Raw genomic sequence first — 19,920 nt, forward strand, 5'->3', positions numbered from 1 at the left:
ATAGTCCTCCGTAAAATGCGCTGCACATACTCTAATATTTGGGTTGAACTGTTCTGGAACAGTGTTGTAAATACAACTTAACCACTGATTTCTAGTTGTGTCCTCTTTTGGAAGCCCAAACTAAGTAGTTTCACAACGAAACACAGCGTCTCCAGGACATGGCGCCGGCGGCAGCAACAATACTACAGCGAGAATAATTGTTTCCGCCTTCTTTGCGTATACATTTGGGCGGTGTTATGCAAATCTTCCCTCAACGTGACTTAGACGTGGGGGCATGTTTAAATGAGCCGTTTTAGGAGGGCGTGGTCGAGTCTTAACTTTTATTGGTTTTCAGACTTTAGCCCTTGCAACTTTAGGGATCTTATCTATACACAAACAGCTTGTAACACTCAAAAGAGAAAGGGAAGCTTGAAATCGCATCATATGATCCCTTTGAGTCAAGTTTTGCAATGGCCGATACCCTAGACAGCAGGTTAGGCCTGACTTTTCTGTGTAGATTTTGGGGAAAACAGGCTGAATGAATTCAAAAACTATGGTAAAACATGGCAAATTAAGCTTGGAGTCCTTTTACTGGCAGCTGAAACCAAACAAATTAGCTAAAGAAACATGCAAGGTGCACACTTTTTAAAACAATAAAATGTAATATTTCAAAAGTAGATATTGTGCATTATCCACTGACAAAGTGGAAGATGATTTTAAAAGTAATATTTCAATGAACTGGCCAAGTGGCTATGGTTATTAGCAAATGCTGAGAATTACGAAATAGCGACTTATTAGCATGTCTGATATATAAAAGCTGTAAGAGAGAGAAAACACTGCAAAGCAAATCACATGCACACCTTCATACATGCGCAGAAGCCTTCAGGTGAATGGTAATCTGAGATAAGGGTCCAAGCAAAATATCTACAGGAACAATGTCAAGACACACACTCTCGTCTCTTTTAAGAAGACCACAGCTAACTCTGAGTATGGTTCATGTTTTGGGCCCCGTTGACATATTTAGTGCTGCCGTCATGATTGACCCACCAGAGATCAGTGATAAAAACACAAATGCTTCCCATGAAGCTCCAACATTCTTCAAAGAACAAAAGTGTGCTGGTCTCCAATTCCGCACCCTGTTATTCTTCAGAACAACACCAATTAACACTCACACCTCGAAGCGCTTTAACCCGTAGGGAGTCGCCTAATAAAACAAAGTTAATAATACCCACACTTTCTCTCGCCGTCCTGTGCTTCCTACCTGGCCGCCATCATTAGCTCGAGAAGGTTAAACGGGTTCTAGAGTCCCAGAGGAGCTCAAACTGGGTCAGTGGTGAATATCTGTTCGATACAGGCTCTGTGCTGCAGGTTTTTTTTTTAAATTGTGCTGCAGTCTCTCTGGTTTTGATCTGAACAATCTTTGATTACTTCTTATTTTCAGGCAAATGTAAATTAATTTCCAACAGCGCAGCGAGCACACATCCTTAATTAAAACACAGCTGAGGCATTAGGAAATAAATAACCGACTCCAAGCAGTACAAGGAAAACAGTAAATTACACGAGCACACACTTAAACAGCATGCTTTCCTCTGCACTTCCACAACTGCAAATTCACCTTGTTGCCAAAATAATTAAATAGTTTAGTGATAATGAACTTAATAACAAACTCATGCAGCAACTTCAAGAGTTGGAGGTGATTGTCATTAAAAAAAATCTCATCCCAGCCTAAAGCCCCATTCCTCCTAGAACAATAACTAAAATAACTACATTAACATCTAGAATGGGTTTTCAAAGTGGGCAATACATTCTGAAAAAGATTTCAATTATGCGTTATTGCTATAGTTGTCATACAGACTTTGCTATTCTTTCAGAATTAGAACGATTAGTAGAATTTTATCCTTGGTGCAAATAAGTCTTAGACCAATTAAAAAAAACACATTACCCATCATACACCACACGATTTTCTGTTAAATCTGTAAATTCAGACTGATCAGAATCTCCAGACTGGATCACGGTAACGACAGTAGCACCAACACACCCTGACTGCAAATTTGACCAAAGTTAAAGAAATCATGCTTGCATTAAACAGTTAGACAGTATTCAACTTTGTTGAATTACTTTTAACAGGGCTTTTATGGTTAACGATGATGAAAAACGGTGATAAAAAAAAAAATGTATTATGCAATATAAGTCTCAGGTGTCCGCAGAATGTGTCTGTGAAGTTTCAGCTCAAAATACCCCACAGATCATTATATCATTTTAAAAAAGCCTATTTTGAGTGTCAGCAGGTTTTGTGCACGTCTCCTTAAATGCAAATGAGCTGCTGCTCCCCGTCCCCTTTTCCAGGATAGTGTTGTGCCTTTACAGCTCGTTCCTCAGATACTCTGCTAAAAGAAACATCTGTTTGGTTTTGATTATCATGTCTATCGCGCTGTATTCATGTGTTTTAAACCATGTTCATTTAAACTTCTGAAATAGGATTTTCTGAGCGCACATCCAATTCACGAAGCAAACTCACACGGCATGCGAGTACTAAAAGTTCTCTTTCATGTCTTATTGCGCTTAAACCGTCAAATGTTAAAAACGAGTTAGAAAGAAATCGCAAGTTTATATTAGATCTGTATGGGAGCAGCGTAATATAAGTAAATAAATCCATAAATCCACTGCTCTCTTGTCTCCTCTGAGGCTGGGACTCTGAATAGTGATCTGTGCTCATCAGTGCTGCCAGAGACAGAACAGATAACATGCTTTGCTCAAACTTTTGCCATGGTGTTAGAACTGGTACACCGTTGTTGCTTGCAAAAACAGAAAACCTGCAGATTAAGCAGTGGTAATATTATAATTAGATCCCTTTTCTACATCACAGGGGGAGCGAAATCCGAGCAGCTCGTTTTTTCATAAGCTTGCAGAGAAAGGCTTACCAAAACAAATTTACCAGGTTGTTCTTTTTCACGTTTTCTTGGTTGGTAGATGAATGAGGGGACCTGATAATAACACTTGCACGGAAAAAGTCACCTTTAACACTTTACAGCCCAAATTTGAACTAGTGTATATCAGCGCACCACTAGTTTATAAAGTCTGACTGTGTGTGCATGAATGGTTTGGAAAAGAAAAGACCCGCAAACAACAGTGCTGTTTCTATTTCTCCTGCGTACCTAACTCGTCTTCTACCACGCTACAATCCAACCCGCTCCCTAAGGTCGCAAAACTCTGGACTTCTGGTAGTACCTAGGATAGCAAAGTCCACTAAAGGAGGTAGAGCTTTTTCACATTTGGCTCCCAAACTCTGGAATAGCCTTCCTGATAACGTTCGGGGTTCAGACACACTCTCTCTGTTTAAATCTAGATTAAAGACACATCTCTTTAGCCAAGCATTCACATAATGCATCTTATAATCTTGTACTGCAGTTATGTCTGATCAAATGTGCATTATTATTATTCTTTAGCTTGGGTTGAACAAATCATTTTTGCTTAGATGGAACAGCAGCTAGGCTAATTACATCTCTATTTGTTTCTCTGTTTCTGCGACAGGATTAACATCCCGTGGTAACTAAGAATGACAGAAGCTTCAGTCTGGATCAAACCCTTAAATGATCTGAGATGACCGAACACCTGAGAAAAGATAATGCCAACTCCTCAGAGGACCTCAGAGGATGCCAACGCTCAGACAACATACAGAATTACCAAATTTTGCCATAAGTTAAATATATTAAGGTTCTGCAATATATAAATATATTGTGGAAACTTAATTTCCTGTAGAGCATGCTTTGCAACGATTTGTATCGTAAAAAGCGTTATACAAATAAACTTGAAACTAGAAAATAACCAGGAACTGTTGGACAGGGACCTAAGAGGCTCCCAGGTCCCATTACAAACACCAACTGGATTTTTTCTTCTTTCTTTTTTGGCGTAGGTCTAAGTAATGAATTTATATAAAAAATAAATCTCTAGGTGGAGCTCATGCTGGGTGGATCATGAAGCTTAGGAACTAGCTGTCTATGGCTTCGTTTTCATCTTCATCTGTTTTTTCTCACCTGTCTGTGTCTGCCCCTTCCATTAGAGTCCAGCTCTCTTCTTCCACGCTGTACCTTTTATCTCTTCTCAGCAGGCGCCCAGAATGGCTTTAAAGAAATGTATGCTCAAACTCTCTGGATGGAGGTGGGGGACATATCCTGGTCCTCAAAGCAAGCGGAATAACCTACTCAGAAACCGTTAATAAACTGACATCTCTGTTATCTATCACTGTCGTCATGGCAAAATTGCACCGGGAAAGTAAATAGTTTTTTCAGTGGATAAATCCATCATAACATAAAAGAAGAACAACAATGAAAGAGAGACATTGTAGCTTGAGGGTTTAAAAGGAGGGCTACATGTGTGTCAGGGTCTAAAGAAACCAATACTTTGGTGAGACATTAATCAAAACCTCTATGATTCAATGATCAAAATAAATTGTAAAGAACATTTTGACAACCCTGAGATGCTACAAAGGGATAAACTCCAACAAAAATGATAATTCTGTCATCATTTATAACTGTACATACATAAAAGGAAAAGATCTGATGAATGCTGAGGCTCAAAAAGCACTGGATTCAATTGACATGCATTGTATAAACAAAGACATTTCTAAATATTCTTTTGTATTCTGCAGAAAGTTAGTCACATGTGTTTAATAGAGATGAGGGTGAAAAAAAAGGCAAACTAACCCTTGAAGGCCGTTTCACATGACTTGCATCAGAGATTCAGCGCATTTACCAAAACAAATGTCATTTTAACCACAACATGAACAACGAATTGCTAGCAGGAGGTTAAAAGTTTAGCGAATAATTGGTTCAAAAGTTATGGTCACTCCACAGAGATCAATCCAGATCGAGTCATGTGGAACAGCCTTCACAACGCACTTGAAATGTAGAAAATAAGTATGTCAATTTAGCAAAAGTATATTATAATTTAATAACTGGAAGCCAAAAGGAAAGCTTAGTTAAACAACCAATGAGGTGTCATCCACCCAAGATGCTTCCTGGATAGTGTAAAAAAAAAGAAAAAAGAAAAAAAGAAGACTTTCTTCCGGCAATAACGTTCCTAGAGTAGAGGGCACCAGTGACTAAGTCTGTTCAATTCATCATTTGCATTTCAAGAATCTCAAAGTCGCATCTGCAATTCCCAAACTCAGGCGAGGCTGCAAAATGTTCGTTGCTTTTGACACCCACGTAATCTAACAAAAAGACTATGACTCACAGCTCCGAGAGGCTCTCCTCTGAGGATTCTGGGTGAGATATGCTAGAAAGGAAGGTTAACCACTATAACTGAGGTTCAGAATAATCTGCATTTAAAAGCGCAGCTTCTATTTCCCCGTCGATGTGTGTATAAACGGGCCCTTGGCTTTCATTAATACAGCACGTCCTAAAACGACACCAGAGTTTCATGGGACAAAAGCGAGCCACCGAACCCCCCCGGACAACTAACAGAATTGGTCACGGCCAATCATTCTCTTCCTCACCGAGGTTCCGGATAAACACCGTGGCCATCAATCACGGCCTCGGATGCGGAAAAGGGGAAAATAAGGGGAAGGGAGCGCTTTCCGCAGGTCACCAGGGAGCCGTACGCGTCGTTAAATTCCCCCCCTCGCTTTTCAATTACATGCCGTAATTCACCGTCAGGGCCAATATGATGACAGAGATCGCAACATTGAACACAGGAAGAATACAGTAAACAGATTCAAAACTCTGCCGGCGGCTCAAATCTTGTGTTACACAGGAGGACGGCATCTTACACCAACAAGGTCATTCTAAATTCTTCAGAAGTCAAACGGAGGAAAGTATTGCAGTTTTTGTGAAAATGTTGTTTGCTAACATTGTTACAATAGTCTTTAATTGGAGTAGATGCATAGTAGTGTTTCAGTATTTTCTGAGTTTTGCTGGATAAACTGAGACACTGGTTCTTACTAATGAAATATTTGATTTCATGACAAGACGCAAGAATAGTTTTACAAACACAACGGAATCAGGTGCATTAGGTGTTTGCAAAAGTATCTTACATGATGTGATGCATTAACTGTAATGTCTTTCGGATGAGACGTTAAACCGAGGTCCTGACTCTCTGTGGTCATTAAAAATCCCATGGCACTTCTCGTAAAGAGTAGGGGTGTAACCCCGGTGTCCTGGCCAAATTCCCTCCACTGGCCTCTATCATGGCCTCCTAATAATCCCCATACACTTGATTGGCTCTATGACTCTCTCTCCTCTCCACCTGTAGCTGGTGTGTGGTGAGCGCACTGGCGCCGTTGTCCTGTGGCTGCCGTCGCATCATCCAAGCGGATGCTGCACACTGGTGGTGGTTGAGGAGAGACTCCCCCCCACATGATTGTAAAGCGCTTTGGGTGTACAGCAATACACAAAGCGCTATATAAATGAATCATTCATTCATTCATTCATAATGTGATGAATTTGCGATGAACTATTTACACAGAAATTAGGCAATTGAGCATTGTATTTGTGTAAATTGACCATAAAAGCATTTTTATGTAAAGCACTGCATTGAAATTAAAACAATTTAAGCCAAAATGCTGTATGAACTATTTACACATAAATGTGCCCATTGAACATTGTATTGGTGTAAATATTGTTCATTAAAAGCATTCTTAGGCCAAAAATGATGTAATTGCATTTAATGCAGCATTCTAAGCATATAATACTTTTATGAACAATTTACACAAATTCAAATTGATGGATGAGGTCCATTGCACGCACTGTATTTCTAGCTCTCGCAGTCTTATTTTGACGTCAAATTTTAAAGCATCTAGTCTCTGTTATTCTCATCCAGGCCAAAATACTCTTTCAACCCTTTTCTGTACACACACACACACTACAGCCGCCCACCCAGGGCCATATTTACACAGGCAGTTCAGACAGATGAACAGCTCTTCCTATTGGCTTCCTGCATAACGCACAATAGCTTCCCCATAGGAAAACTAATCAATATAACCCACTGCGGCCCTGAGCAAACCTCTGAAAACAAAGAGAGAACATCACTAAATTCACCGGCTCTTTAAATACGCGAAACAAAGTTCACTTGTCAAAAGGGTGTTCAAGTCCAAATCAATTTACACAAAATTAATTTCCCATCCAATTTGTTAATGTCAATGTCAGAACGGAGACACTGTTTAGGCTCCTGTTGCAGATAATTTAGCTTTAAATTATGCCAATAGTAAAAGCAGAAATGTAATACTAGATCAAATTGATATAAAACACATTAAAGCAATAATATCAAATAATAACACATTAGAAATATCACTATTGGGAGAGGTGAAGATACTTGGGAGGGTTGATCTTGACCTTCAACCTCAACATCTCTCAACTTCAAAACTAATGTTGTTTCGAGAGGGAAAGCCATATTAAGATCTGACACCATTCTGATTTAAAACCCACTTTACACCATCAAATCAATTAATACGAGATAAAAAAAAATCAAGCCACACTCTACATTTCTCTTCAAATTTGTGTGAATGTTGTTTACGAGGCACTTTAATGTGCTTCATTACAGTTTATTTTATATATATGAATAGCCACAAGATGATCAAGGGCATAGCTAATGTCTTAACAAGAAGAGATGTGAAGTACACTTCTCCAAGATATAATAAGACCACATTCAGAACGGGACAAACAATCCACTGGCTAATGCTCAGTCACCTGCTCTGCCCTGAGGGAACACTTGAACCGAAGACCCTGGTTTGTTTAGTGCACCATTTGTGCCCCTTAAAAAAGCAACACACACACACACACACACACACACACAGAGTAACCTGCCACTATCCAGCTCCAAACAGAAGAGTGTGTGTGCAAGAAAGTGAATAGCAGGAATCTTTGTTAATTATCATCCGCCTGCTGTCACAACCATCAGTCTCAGTGACACCGCTACTGCCAACAGCACACTCGCAGGCTTATTAAAGCGCATGTGCGTCTGTGTGTCTAATTGATGTATGCACAGCAAGGACGATGCCCTAAGAACCTGACGGAATACAGCCAATGATTAAATCACGTCCTGGCCTTCATATACACCACCGACAGACATTACATGCTAACGACGGGGGAAGAAAAACACAATTTATGCGTTTCATCCAGGGGAAGGGTTAATCAGCGTCCCCTGGGAGGTGTTCACGGAGTCGCTGCGTGTTTGATGGATGTGTCCTGCCATTATGTGCCACATGTCCTCCATGTATATACTCCATGTACTCCTGACATGCCTTCAATCATGTCGAATTAGCAAAAACAGCAATTTCTTTCAGATGCGAGTCTACGAACAGCGGCGGACGCCTGCTTCCGAGATAAACCATGCGAAATATTTTCGATCTGCTGCTACTTCAGGATGAAATTAATTGGCTTTCTGACAACGCAATGAGGAAAACAACACTTTCATTAAATTAATTCCCATCAGCAGGCACTCTCATACTTGTGTGATTATTTATTAAATTGAATAATTCTTTCAGCATTTGGATCAATATTAAAGTTAGTTATGGAGAGTTCATACTCTATTTTTAATCACTATTTTATGACTTACCTCCTTTGGGTTCACAGCAGGAAATGCCAGTTTAGAAGAACTTGACTTCATCAAAAAGTATTTTAGAGGGATGGCAACAATTAGTTGCTTCATATTCGCAAAATTAAAACTCAAAAAAAGGAAAGAGCAGGAACACTAGGTCTAAGAACAAGAGCAGAAAGTTCTCCCAAAAATGGGCCATGATGTTCAAAAACCAACAAACAAACCAGAGCCTCGGGCAACTTTTTAATAATTCCACAACAGTTTGCAACCTACTTGGGTATCAAACTCTGCTCCACATCACCTCTTTCAGGGTCAAGTGAAGCCCGTCTCATCCCTGACGACAAATAGAGCAACTCCTCCATAAAGCTAATGGGGAGGAAAGGCTGGTTTATCATTCGCCAGTCATCTTCGAGCCTGGATGCCCTTTATAGCCTTTCGGTAAAGCGGAGTACAAATGGACATTAACGTAAGCTTGGCTGCCCTTTTAAATGCATCATTTGTAAGAGGCAAGACAACGTGAAGACTGGCTCAGATAGGGATTGTGACTTCGCTTGAGGTATGAAAGAAATAATCGAAGCACGGTGGCTACAAACTACAAAGAATGTCATCAGCTCGCTCTTAATCACTTTAGTCAATGAATGCATCACAATACGGTGTATTTTCTGGAATACTTGAAATTAATATTTCAATGCAATAAAAATGTTCAATGCCTAATCTAATGACATGTATTTTTGAGTTAGGGTGAGGCCATCCATTAAATCAGGCCAAAGTGTTCAGACCTATAAATGGCTAACTACGTTTCAGCAGGTTTCTGCAGAAGAAAGGTAGTAATTTGCATTCCCTACAGAGACTAAGTGCGCTGATATCAGCGGGAGGCAGCTAGCATGTGGCCTGGAGAACTGGAAAATGCTCTCCATGGTTACATACCCCCAAACCTACCAATCAGAGCTCAATTACCAAGTTAGCCCATTGCTTTTACTTTTGAAAGGCCAGCTCTAAAGACAGCTCTACTTGGAAGTCAGTTCTAAATCGGCAAAGTAAAGAATGGTTACGTTTCTTCAAATATGGAGGCATCTCAATCTTCTGAACCACTTTATGCATCATGTTAAAGGGATAGTTCACCCCAAAAAATTTAAGTTCTTTGATTATGTATTCACCCTTAAGTCTTTCCAAACCTGCTTGAGGAACACAAATGATAATATTTCTAAAAATGTCTTAAGTGTTTTTTTTCTTCCATAAAACAAATCAGTCAATGGAGTGCAAATAATGTTGTTTTTGACCCCACTGACTTCTACTAAATGGGCAAAACTCTATTCAAAATACCCACTTTTGAGTTTGAGAAAGTAAATGACTCAATTTTCATTTTCGAGTGAACCATTCCTTTAAGTGGACTTTCATAGACAGACAGGTCAAAGTGGGCTGTTCCTAGCTGAGACATTATACACACGACGGCTACAAGAGATTCATTAGCAGGTAGAGGACAAATCAGGTGGTGTGCACAGCCCAGAAGGTACAACATGATCAAATTAAACCAATTAATCACCGTTTTAGAGACAGCAAAGGTTCTCTTCCATTATTCATAGCCTCCTGCTTAACCCAATGGGAACACCAAAGCACTTACAGAAGGGGGTGAACAGGAGTGATTGCTATTCGACATATAACAGATGCTGAGTTTCTAAGGACAAATTATCAAATAATCAGGATAATGCAGTAGGTGTAAAACAAAAAAGTTGAACATCTAGGTCATGTATCAGAAACATCAATCCATAGGATCAACTTTAAAGATGTGGAAAGAGCAGTGTGTTGGATTTTTGGATGATTTGAACTATACAACTAGAGATGGTTTATGTCTTGTTCAGGTTCTCACAGACAGCAGTCAAGACCTTCAATCCATACAAAAGCCATGCATCTAAACCCTCACAGCAAGGGTCAAACACTGGGTTCCTCTCAGCAAGCTCTTTCCTGACCTCATTAAAACGATGCCTTCACCACAACCGTCCACAGTCTAATCATTCCTTACAAGCAAGCTCCAAAACAGCCAAGAGAGGTGTTGGAGAAGCAATAACAACCAGCAAGAGTTCTCTATTCACCGAGACCGCAGAAGGAGAAATCAAGAGTGACCCCGTCTTTCAGGGCGGTGACCTTTCCCAGTGAGAGACTGAGGGCGAGGGTCCGCCTAGTCAAACACTATATTGAGAAGGACAAATAGCGTCTTCCTACTGCAAACAGCAACTCTCCTGCTGGAATTTTCCATCCTTTCCACACACATGGATCTCAGTGGTTCCACAAAACCAAACCTTAGGGTTTCAAAACGTGTCCCAGACTAAAAGGCGTTTGGAAAATTAACGTTTATACCTCTAGAACAACCAGATTTTTGAAAGAGATTAGATTCAACCCCAACCCCCTTTACATCAAAAATTGATATTATCTAAAATTACAGTTTGTACCAAGGTTGGGCAGAATTAGCTCCCTTTCATTTAATGAAGTGGAAATTTTATCAATTTGGCAGCATCTCACTGGAAGTTGAACTGGAATGACAGGTAGAAGTCCATCACAGGCAATGCATTCTGGGAAATTAAGTGTTCTTCCACCACAGTCCACAAAAATTAGTTTAAAAAATATGATGAAATGTATAAACTAAATGTATAAACTTCTATATGTGGCACTTAAATTATATTTGCCGGTCCATAAAACCTTCAAACATCAGGGTTAAACATTTTTCAAACTTAAATCTTCAACAGCATAAATCTTGCTTTTCTAGTTGAAATTAGCTTGAATGCTGCACAACCTTGGTATGTATGATATACATTAAGTAGTTAAAGCTGTTTTAACTGCAAAAATCTGTGGAGAAGACAGAGAAAGTATACAGTACACATAAGAAAGAAATGTTCTAGAAAATTGCTTTAACATAGCCTGTATATAACACATGATTAGTGGTTAAACAGGGCTCTAGACTCATTCTTCCCACTGGTCGAACTTTTGCGACTAACTTTCACAGTTGGTCGCACGAGCACATAATTTGGTCGCAATATTTTTTATTTTCACATTTGATTAATCAATGCATGCTGATGAACTTTTATCATATTTTATAGTTATAAGGTAACAAAAGTGTTCAACATTCAACCCGTTCTTTTTCATCAGTATTATTTGTGATTTAAATTTTGTGAATTCACTTTCAAATTCGCGATCTTAGTGTCACGTTTTACATGAAAAGATAATTGTCTGTTTTGCTTAGATCTATACACCTTTCACTTTTTAAGACTAAAACAAAAGATGGATTCATTGTTATTCTTAATAAAAAGTACAAAAACAATAAAACAGTAGGCTGCAATGACAAACTAGCTTAGGCTACATAACATTTATTAACAAAAAACGAATAAGACGAGGCATGGCATATAGGACACATCACATGCTGTATTATATACTGACTAATAAATTACAGAATGTTTAGCAAACACAGAGGAATCAAATAAATAATAATATTTTAAAAATTAAGGAAAGAATCCATAGCGTAACGTGAGGTAAACAGCAAAGTAAAACTAAATTGGTTTTACTTTGCCGCTTTAAGAAGCGGTCTTTTACTTTAGTTTGAAAACCAAATCCTCCGTTGCGCTCCGTCCACTGCACGCACCTATGTGCTCGTGCTGATGCAGCAAGTATAAACCAGGCTCTACCCATGAAGTGCTCGTGCTGAAAGCGCCTCTCTTCAGTGAAATCTGACTCCTGCTACAATGTGCAGACCATGCACTCAATGCGACCGTCAAATTTTAACTCGCACATTCTCAAAAAATGGTTGCAGTCTAGAGCCCTGTTCAAGTTGTTTTAATGTCAGAAATCTATGGACAACTCCTAAAAAAAAAAAAAAAGAGGAACTCGATCATCCTGCAACACTTTATTATAGATTTTTTTCAAGCTGACAGTTTAACTCTCACTTGACTCAAATCTAACAATTATAAGGCTTCACATTTAATAGGTTCAGTCGAGCATCTTTCCATCCAACCACAAACTGACACACTTCACAACAACATCTATAAAGCATCTACAAGTACATATAGCATCAATCAGCCATAGGCGATCTAGAAGGTGAAAACTCCACAAATTGATAAGCAGCCAAGAGGAGAAACCAAACACTGTTGCCCACTGTCAGTCTCGCTTAGACGAGAGCACAGATAAGACACAGGATGAATGTGTTTGTCTTTGTGCTGGTTTCCTCTTCTCAACCAGCTGCAGGCAGCAAGAAAATGGCTTCGCGTATCATTCTCACAAAGCGCCAGACCAAGAGAGTATGAGAGTGAGTGTGGAGATTCACAAATTTACCCTCGAGCCTTGTGAATGAGATCGGGCTGTTGATATCCCACTAGCAGCAGCAACGGGAGGGGGTCAACTGGATGCGCTAAAATGTCATTCAATCATTCAGCCTGACATCGATGAGGATTAAGCTCGCTTTCAAGACCACAGACCCCCATCGCCTCGCCCCAACCACACACAAACCGCTAATGAGAGATGGAGATAGCTACAGATGTCTCCATTTGTGCCGTTTACCTGCTGTGCCAAAAGCAATTACGCCAAGACATCATGACAATTGTGACCAGCTCCTGCCATTCTCAAAGTGGCATGAAAGATGGCAAACTGTTTTAGACCTGATAAACCTTTTACAGACTTCTATGATGCATTGGTGTTGGGACTTAACACAAGAACATTAGAACGTCTGTTGTACCTTTGGAAGACTGAAAAATCACTTACTGACATTACGTGGACAGAAATCAATGTTGCAACTTTTCAGTATCGTTGAAATGGGTCCTAAATGGAAATCTATATGTGCATCACATGTATTTCAATGCAATGAAGAGCAGCATTTAGTGTTTTCGTAATCGTAAATGCAGTTTGATTCAAAGGCTTGCATAGCAATTATCAAATGCACCAAATCTTTCAAACTAAATTTTATTTGAATCAAGCATAATTTTTATATCAAGGCACCGTTTCAACTGAGCATTTTGTGAAAAGACTCTGAATATCCAACAAGTAGACTGTCTTTGAAAGCAGACTTCTGGTTTAAGAAACTGTACGGAGTTAAAAACAAGTTAAATTTTTTAAAACACATCTCGAGACTCCTGTATTCTCTTCCACTTCATCAAGCCATTTCTGAATGCAAGACTGTATCCTGTAAGAATGGCCCAAAAGCTCTTTTTAATCCAAATCGAAATAAACTAGATTTGTGCCACAAATGCAGAGGCTAATTCGGTTTGATGCGACTTTTTTCCACTGAGAAATCTACGAAACTCTATAAAGCATTGTGAATAGTCAGTTTACTAGCAGACTATCTTTGAGAGAGGACTTGTGGCTTGGCTTTAAAATCTGCACGTCTGAAACCTCAGGGAAATGCGTTTCAAATAAACAAAAACTTATTTTCAGAGGGATGCCATGATTAGTAACTCGAAACTGGCCACATGTACAAAGCACCATTCAAGTCCTATCTAGAATCCTTTAAAACACAGAAAAGAGAAAGACATGCAATTTATCTTTAAAAAAGCGAATGATTCTCAAACATCCCCACGACCATGATTGGAATAATAAATACATCTGATTCTTATTCAAAAGAAAACTTATACGTCACAGTCTAAAAAAAATGATGTCGATTTCAGCCAAATAATGAACAAAAACAGCTCAAATCTCTCCTGTCAAGCCCTGTTTGGTGTCATTTTACAAATCCACCTCACAGTTCCCTCATTGGCAGCAGCTGAGGGAACTGATCTTCATTTGAGTCAACCAGAAAATTCCCTTTCATCATTCCCAATAGTAAAGGTTCCCCAATGTCTGAACCTGACCCTGTCATTACCATCAACAATCAATCATTACCCTCAGCTTTTCTTTTAGGTTCAGTCAAGAGTTTCCCCATGCCCTTGTTCTGGAGAGGATGGATGGATGGATGGATGAGGGGCAGCGGTGCTCTTCTTTCCCAATGTCTACTTACCAACAAAACCTCCAAATCTGTAATGGCTTATTCTTATTAATATGACATTAAGTTTACATTGCACATGATAGTCAAAGCAACCTGGGGTGATCACCTAGTGATCAGTCACTAAATAGCAAGATCATGTATGACCCTTTGCAGAATTTATACCTTCAAGCTTCTACCAACCCAGATGTAACCACTAAACCACAAAATATAACCAGGCTGTGCAGGGCAGAATGGCAAACTTCAGGGTAAAAATTAGTGTTGGTACAATGAGCTGGTGGAAAGAGATTAATAAATGCTGAACGTTATCATTGGATTTGGCGATGCCGCGCTGCGCTTGTAAACGCGTCCACCGCAAGTAACGAACGAGAGACGAACTTACCTTTATCCGCGCCGCAGAACCGTATAACGATAAGACTTAAGAAAAACACGAGCAGCCGTGCCCCCCGCTCCGCCATCACTTTCTGAGGTAAAAAAATACACAAAATAACCTCGGGGAAACACAAGTTATCCACTGTGTTTTCTGAAGTTTTACTGACAAGGTGTTTTATACAAAAACGCTGAACATCGTCCACAACCGGCAAGATCTCGCGCTCCACCGGTGCCAAAAAATAAACATTTAATTCTCCTGTAAGAGTCAAAGGCGAGAAGGCGAAGGGTCCTGGTGTTTTCTTGAACTTAAAACCCCGAAGAGGGCTTTTAAAGGAGGCATTAAGTCAATCCACAGCCGACCCACAAAGGCTGCGGCTGCAAATGGGTTCCGACGCGCTTCAGACCGACCGGCGTGTTTCTGGACGCGCGGAGAAAGAGCGTTCAACAGATTTAACGGAACCGCAGTGGAATATCCAACATAAGCACACGGCGTGTGGTGCTGGAGAGGCTTGTAGTGGGCATTGGTCCGTGAAAAAGCAGTCGTGGATTCTCACAGGATTCTGGATTTTTTTTTGGCCCGGGAAAGTCAAAAATCACGGCGTGTGGGCGCGTAATGCGCATGCGCACATCTGGATCCCGGTGTGTTGAGATGATTGCTAATCACATTTCTTCTGAACCACCGCATTTTAGTATGCACATATATAAATATATATATATATATATATATATATATATATATATATATATATATATAATGCTTGTGTGTGTATAATTTATAAAACTCAGTTTTTTAAATTTGTCAAAAATCTAGTTTTTTAATTTATCATGTTGTTATTGTGTTAGTTAGCTGCTTAATTTAGTTAACTAACCTAATCAAAATATCCCAACTGCAGTTTGATTGAGATTAATTGGAATGCACAGTAAAAAAAAGATTTTTAAAAATTGTTAAAAACAGAGTTATATGTTTTTGGAAATTAACTCTTCATATATATATATATATATATATATATATATATATATATATATATACAGTCATGGCCAAAAATATCAGCACCCTTGGTATATATGATGAAAGAATGCTGTGAAAATTGATCTGCATTGTTAATCCTTTTGATCTTTTATTTGAAAAATTCACAAAAAAATTAACCTTTCATTGGATAATAAGAATTTTAAATGGGGGGGGGGGGGGTCTCATTATGAAATAAATGTTTTTCTCAAGTACACGTTGGACACAATTATTGGCACCCCTAGAAATTCTTAAGAGTAAAATATCTCTGAAGTATATTCCCATTCATATTCACAATTTTGAGCACTCCAGGGTGATTATGAACATGAAATTATCCAGCCATGGCTTCCTGTTTCACAGAAATATAAAAAGGAGGGAAAACAAAGCCCAAATTCCCTTAATCATCCATCACAATGAGAAAAAACAAAGAATATATTTCTGATGTGCAGCAAAAGATAATTGAGCTTCACAAATTAGTGAAGTGGCTTTAAGAAAAGAGCTAGAGCAGTGAAAATTCCCATTTCCACCATCAGGGCAATAATTAAGAAAAAAAAGTAGAAAAAAATAAAAAAAATAAAATAAAATAAAAAGAATAAAATAAAAAAATAGATAAAAAATATAAATATAAATGTGCAGGTCAGTATGTTGTTGACTTAAATAGTACTAAGAGGAATGTGCAAAATAATGTGCAAAAAAGTTGTACAGGGTATATAATAGCAGCAATATGAGGTAGAGAAAAATTATGAATAGCTTATTGATATAATAAGCTATATATTGATTATTGATTATTGATATAATAAGCTATATATAATAAAAACCCTCCCTTGTTTGGGAGGGTTTCAAGAAAAATTCTCCTGGCTCGTCCAAAAACAAACTCCAGCATATTCTGTTATCAGACACGACTGGAACTTCAAATGGGACTGGCTTCTATGGTCAGATGAAACTAAAAATGAGCTTTTTAGCAGCAAACACTCAAGATGGGTTTGGTGAACACAGGGATAAAAAGTACCCCATGTGTACAATGAAATATACTGCTGTATTTGTGATGTTGTGGGCCTATATTTCTGCTGGAGGTCCTGGACATCTTGTTTAGACACATGGCGTCATGGATTCTATCAAACACCAACAGATAAAAAATCAATAAGTGACTGACTCTGTTAGAAATCTTATAATGGGCCATGTTTGGATCTTCCAACCAGACAATAATCCAAACACAAACCTCAAAAACAACACAAAAATGGGTCACTGAGCACAAAACCAAGCTTCTGCTGGCCATTCCAGTCCTCTGACCTGAACCCTGTAGAAGATGAGTGAGGTGAACTGAAGAGAAGAAGCACCGTCATGGAGCTGTGAATCTAAAGGATCTGGAGTGATTCTGGATGAAGGAATGGTCTCTGATCTCTTGTCAGGTGTTCTCTAACCTCATCAGGCATTATAGGAGAACATTTAGAGCTGTTAAACTGGCAAATGGAGGTTTCAAAAAGTATTGAATAAAAGGGTGCCGATAATTGTGGCCAATGTGTATCAGAGAAAAACATTTGTTTCATAATGATATTTCCCCCCATTTTAAATTCTTATTATCCAATGAAAGGTTAGATTTTTGAGATTTTTTTTTATAAAAGATCAAAAGGATTAACAATGCAGATTAATTTTCACAGCCTTCTTTGGTTATATTTACCAAGGGTGCTGATATTTTTGGCCATGACTGTACATTATACACACACGTTACACACATTACCCATAGGCGTTATGGTTTTTATACTGTATGTGCTATTGCCCTACACCAACCCTAAAGCTAAACTTAGCCCTCACAGGAAACTGTGCATTTTTACTTTCTCAAAAAAAACAACTCACTCTGTATGATTTATAAGCCTTTTGAAATATGGGGACATGGAGCAATGTCCTCATAAGTCACATTCTCCTTGTAATACCTATTCATACCCTTGTCATTATACAAATGTATGTCCTTATTTGTCACAAAAACACACGCGCACACACACACACTCAAGAATAATATCTGAAGCTACTGTATTTTTGAGTAGCTAAATAAATTATTGCCACAGGATGAAAGTTTAACTACTTGATATGTTAGTTGCAATACTTATTTTAATCCTTAACTTTGAAATATGATTGTATGCAAATTATGATGTAGAACAAAATGTGAAAGTCTCTTCAATATTGTCACAGACCTGATTTTAGTCATAAATCAAAAACCGCTATCCAAAACCAAAAACCAGTGGAAATTCCCACGGCAACCCCTGCTGCGAATTAGGTTGAAAATTGACGTCATGACTAAAGAGCTCTATTTGGATCGGTTAAAAGGAAAAAAACAAAACAAAGCAAAAACCTAAAAGTGCTTGGCAAGAGGCTGGTGGAAATGGATGTTGTGTATATGATTAGCTACTTATAGTGCCATCCACTGGTTTACATGCAGAACAGCACCTGAGGGCAAGCTAATGCATTCAACCATGTCCAGTTTTTCATGTTAGACAGGCAGCAATAAAACAAAGTGTGCTGTAATGTCTTTAGATTTGTTCTCATTTTTGCTTACTCATATAGTAAAATATTACATTCACCATGTAGAGAATAGTCAGTGAGTGAACAAGCAACACATTTCCAGACCATATTTGGAGATTATCTAATTGACTTCACCATCAATTTTCTATATTTATGTATAATTACATATAATGGTTGAAATGTGTCAATGTTCAATACAAAACTAAGTCCTTGGTATACTGCAGAGAGGTCACATAATACATGTGATTACTGTAGGAGCTCAGGTGCCCTTGGGTCTTGAAATTCAGCGTTTAATCCAAGGGCACGGCACACTTGCTTGTCTTCCCCGTGGGTGTACGGCTCATAAAGAATGTGTATGTTCACAAGGAACGAAGGGATACCTGTGTATGAGTCACACACACAGAATATGCTTGAAGTGCAAAAAAAGATGTCAGTCGTAATGAAGATAAAGTTTCATTTGAATTCTGAACGACTACTGTACAACAAACTGACCAAAGCTGAGCTGGCCGTGGGTCATTTATCAAACTTCTTTGTGCTTTTGAAGGGGAAACAGAAGCTGTTCTTTCTCATCTTTTGAGGTCCGTATGTGGTGTACATCTCCAGCAAGCCCTGACGATGCCAATTATTCAGCACTCTTTAGAAGTACGAGTGCTCACGTCATTCGGAATTGAGCCAGAATACGGCAGGGGGTTTATTGTTATTAGAATTCATTTAGCAATTTTGAATAATGACTAAAAAGACTGTTGCTGTTTGAAAGCGGCCCGAGTGGCAGGATAAACATGTGGAAACACTTTTACACGGTTTAAGGTTCTTTGCTTCAAGTGGAGATGGGTTTATAATGGTTTGGGCAATATTCAGAACTGAAGAGTTGGATCCCTTCAATTCATGCATGCGAACTGGAATGTACTTGGATGCAAAAGATGTTGTGAATTGGAATGACAGGAAGAGCAATTTCTTGCACCACACTTTATAACTATAAACTACAAAATGAAAGGAATAGTTCACCCGAAAATGAAAAATTGCTGAAAATGTACTTACTCTCAGGCCATTCAAGATGTAGATGAGTTTGTTTATTCATCAGATTTGGAGAAATTTAGCAATACATCACTTGCTTACCAATGGATCCTCTGCAGTGAATGGGTGCCGTCACTTTTGGCCAAAAGACGAATCCATAATCCATAATAACGCTTCCTTCAGTGAAAAAGTCTATCCCCTGTTGTCCGGACTGTTTTCGCTTGTAATTGTTGCTTGATCTGTGCATATTTCTCTCCTTATTCAGACAAGATGACTTTTTCACATGGAGAAAGCAATATTATGGATAGAGTACTTGTTTGAAGTCAAAAGCGTCTTAACGAAGGAGTGGTTTCATAAAACACACATCTTTTGGCTTCACAAGATGTTAATTGATTGGAGTGGTGTGGATAACTTCTGGATTATTGTAATGTTTTTATCAGCTGTTTGGACTTTCATTCTGATGGCACCCATTGACTCCAATGGTGAGCAAGTGATGCTTAATTTCTCCAAATCTGTTCAGATGAAGAATTTTATTTTAGAT

The 19,920-nt window shown here is 38.7% G+C and overlaps 1 protein-coding gene across 4 annotated transcripts in view; it reads right to left on the minus strand.

Annotated features, from left to right (window-relative positions):
- Positions 1-15,449, minus strand: part of neo1b (neogenin 1b) — a 125,667-nt gene extending 110,218 nt beyond the window's left edge. For 2 of the 4 annotated variants that reach the window (XM_079412619.1, XM_079412620.1), the window contains exon 1: positions 14,853-15,337. In XM_079412619.1, coding sequence (XP_079268745.1) covers positions 14,853-14,928 — 76 coding nt within the window. In that variant the 5' untranslated portion in view covers positions 14,929-15,337. Of the gene's footprint in view, positions 1-14,852 lie in introns of all 4 variants that reach the window. The other 2 variants (XM_079412621.1, XM_079412618.1) reach the window with 2 other exon arrangements.
- Between the last annotated feature and the right edge of the window lie 4,471 nt (positions 15,450-19,920).

This window comes from Barbus barbus, assembly GCF_936440315.1.
Source record: "Barbus barbus genome assembly, chromosome: 48".
Lineage (NCBI taxonomy): Eukaryota > Metazoa > Chordata > Actinopteri > Cypriniformes > Cyprinidae > Barbus > Barbus barbus.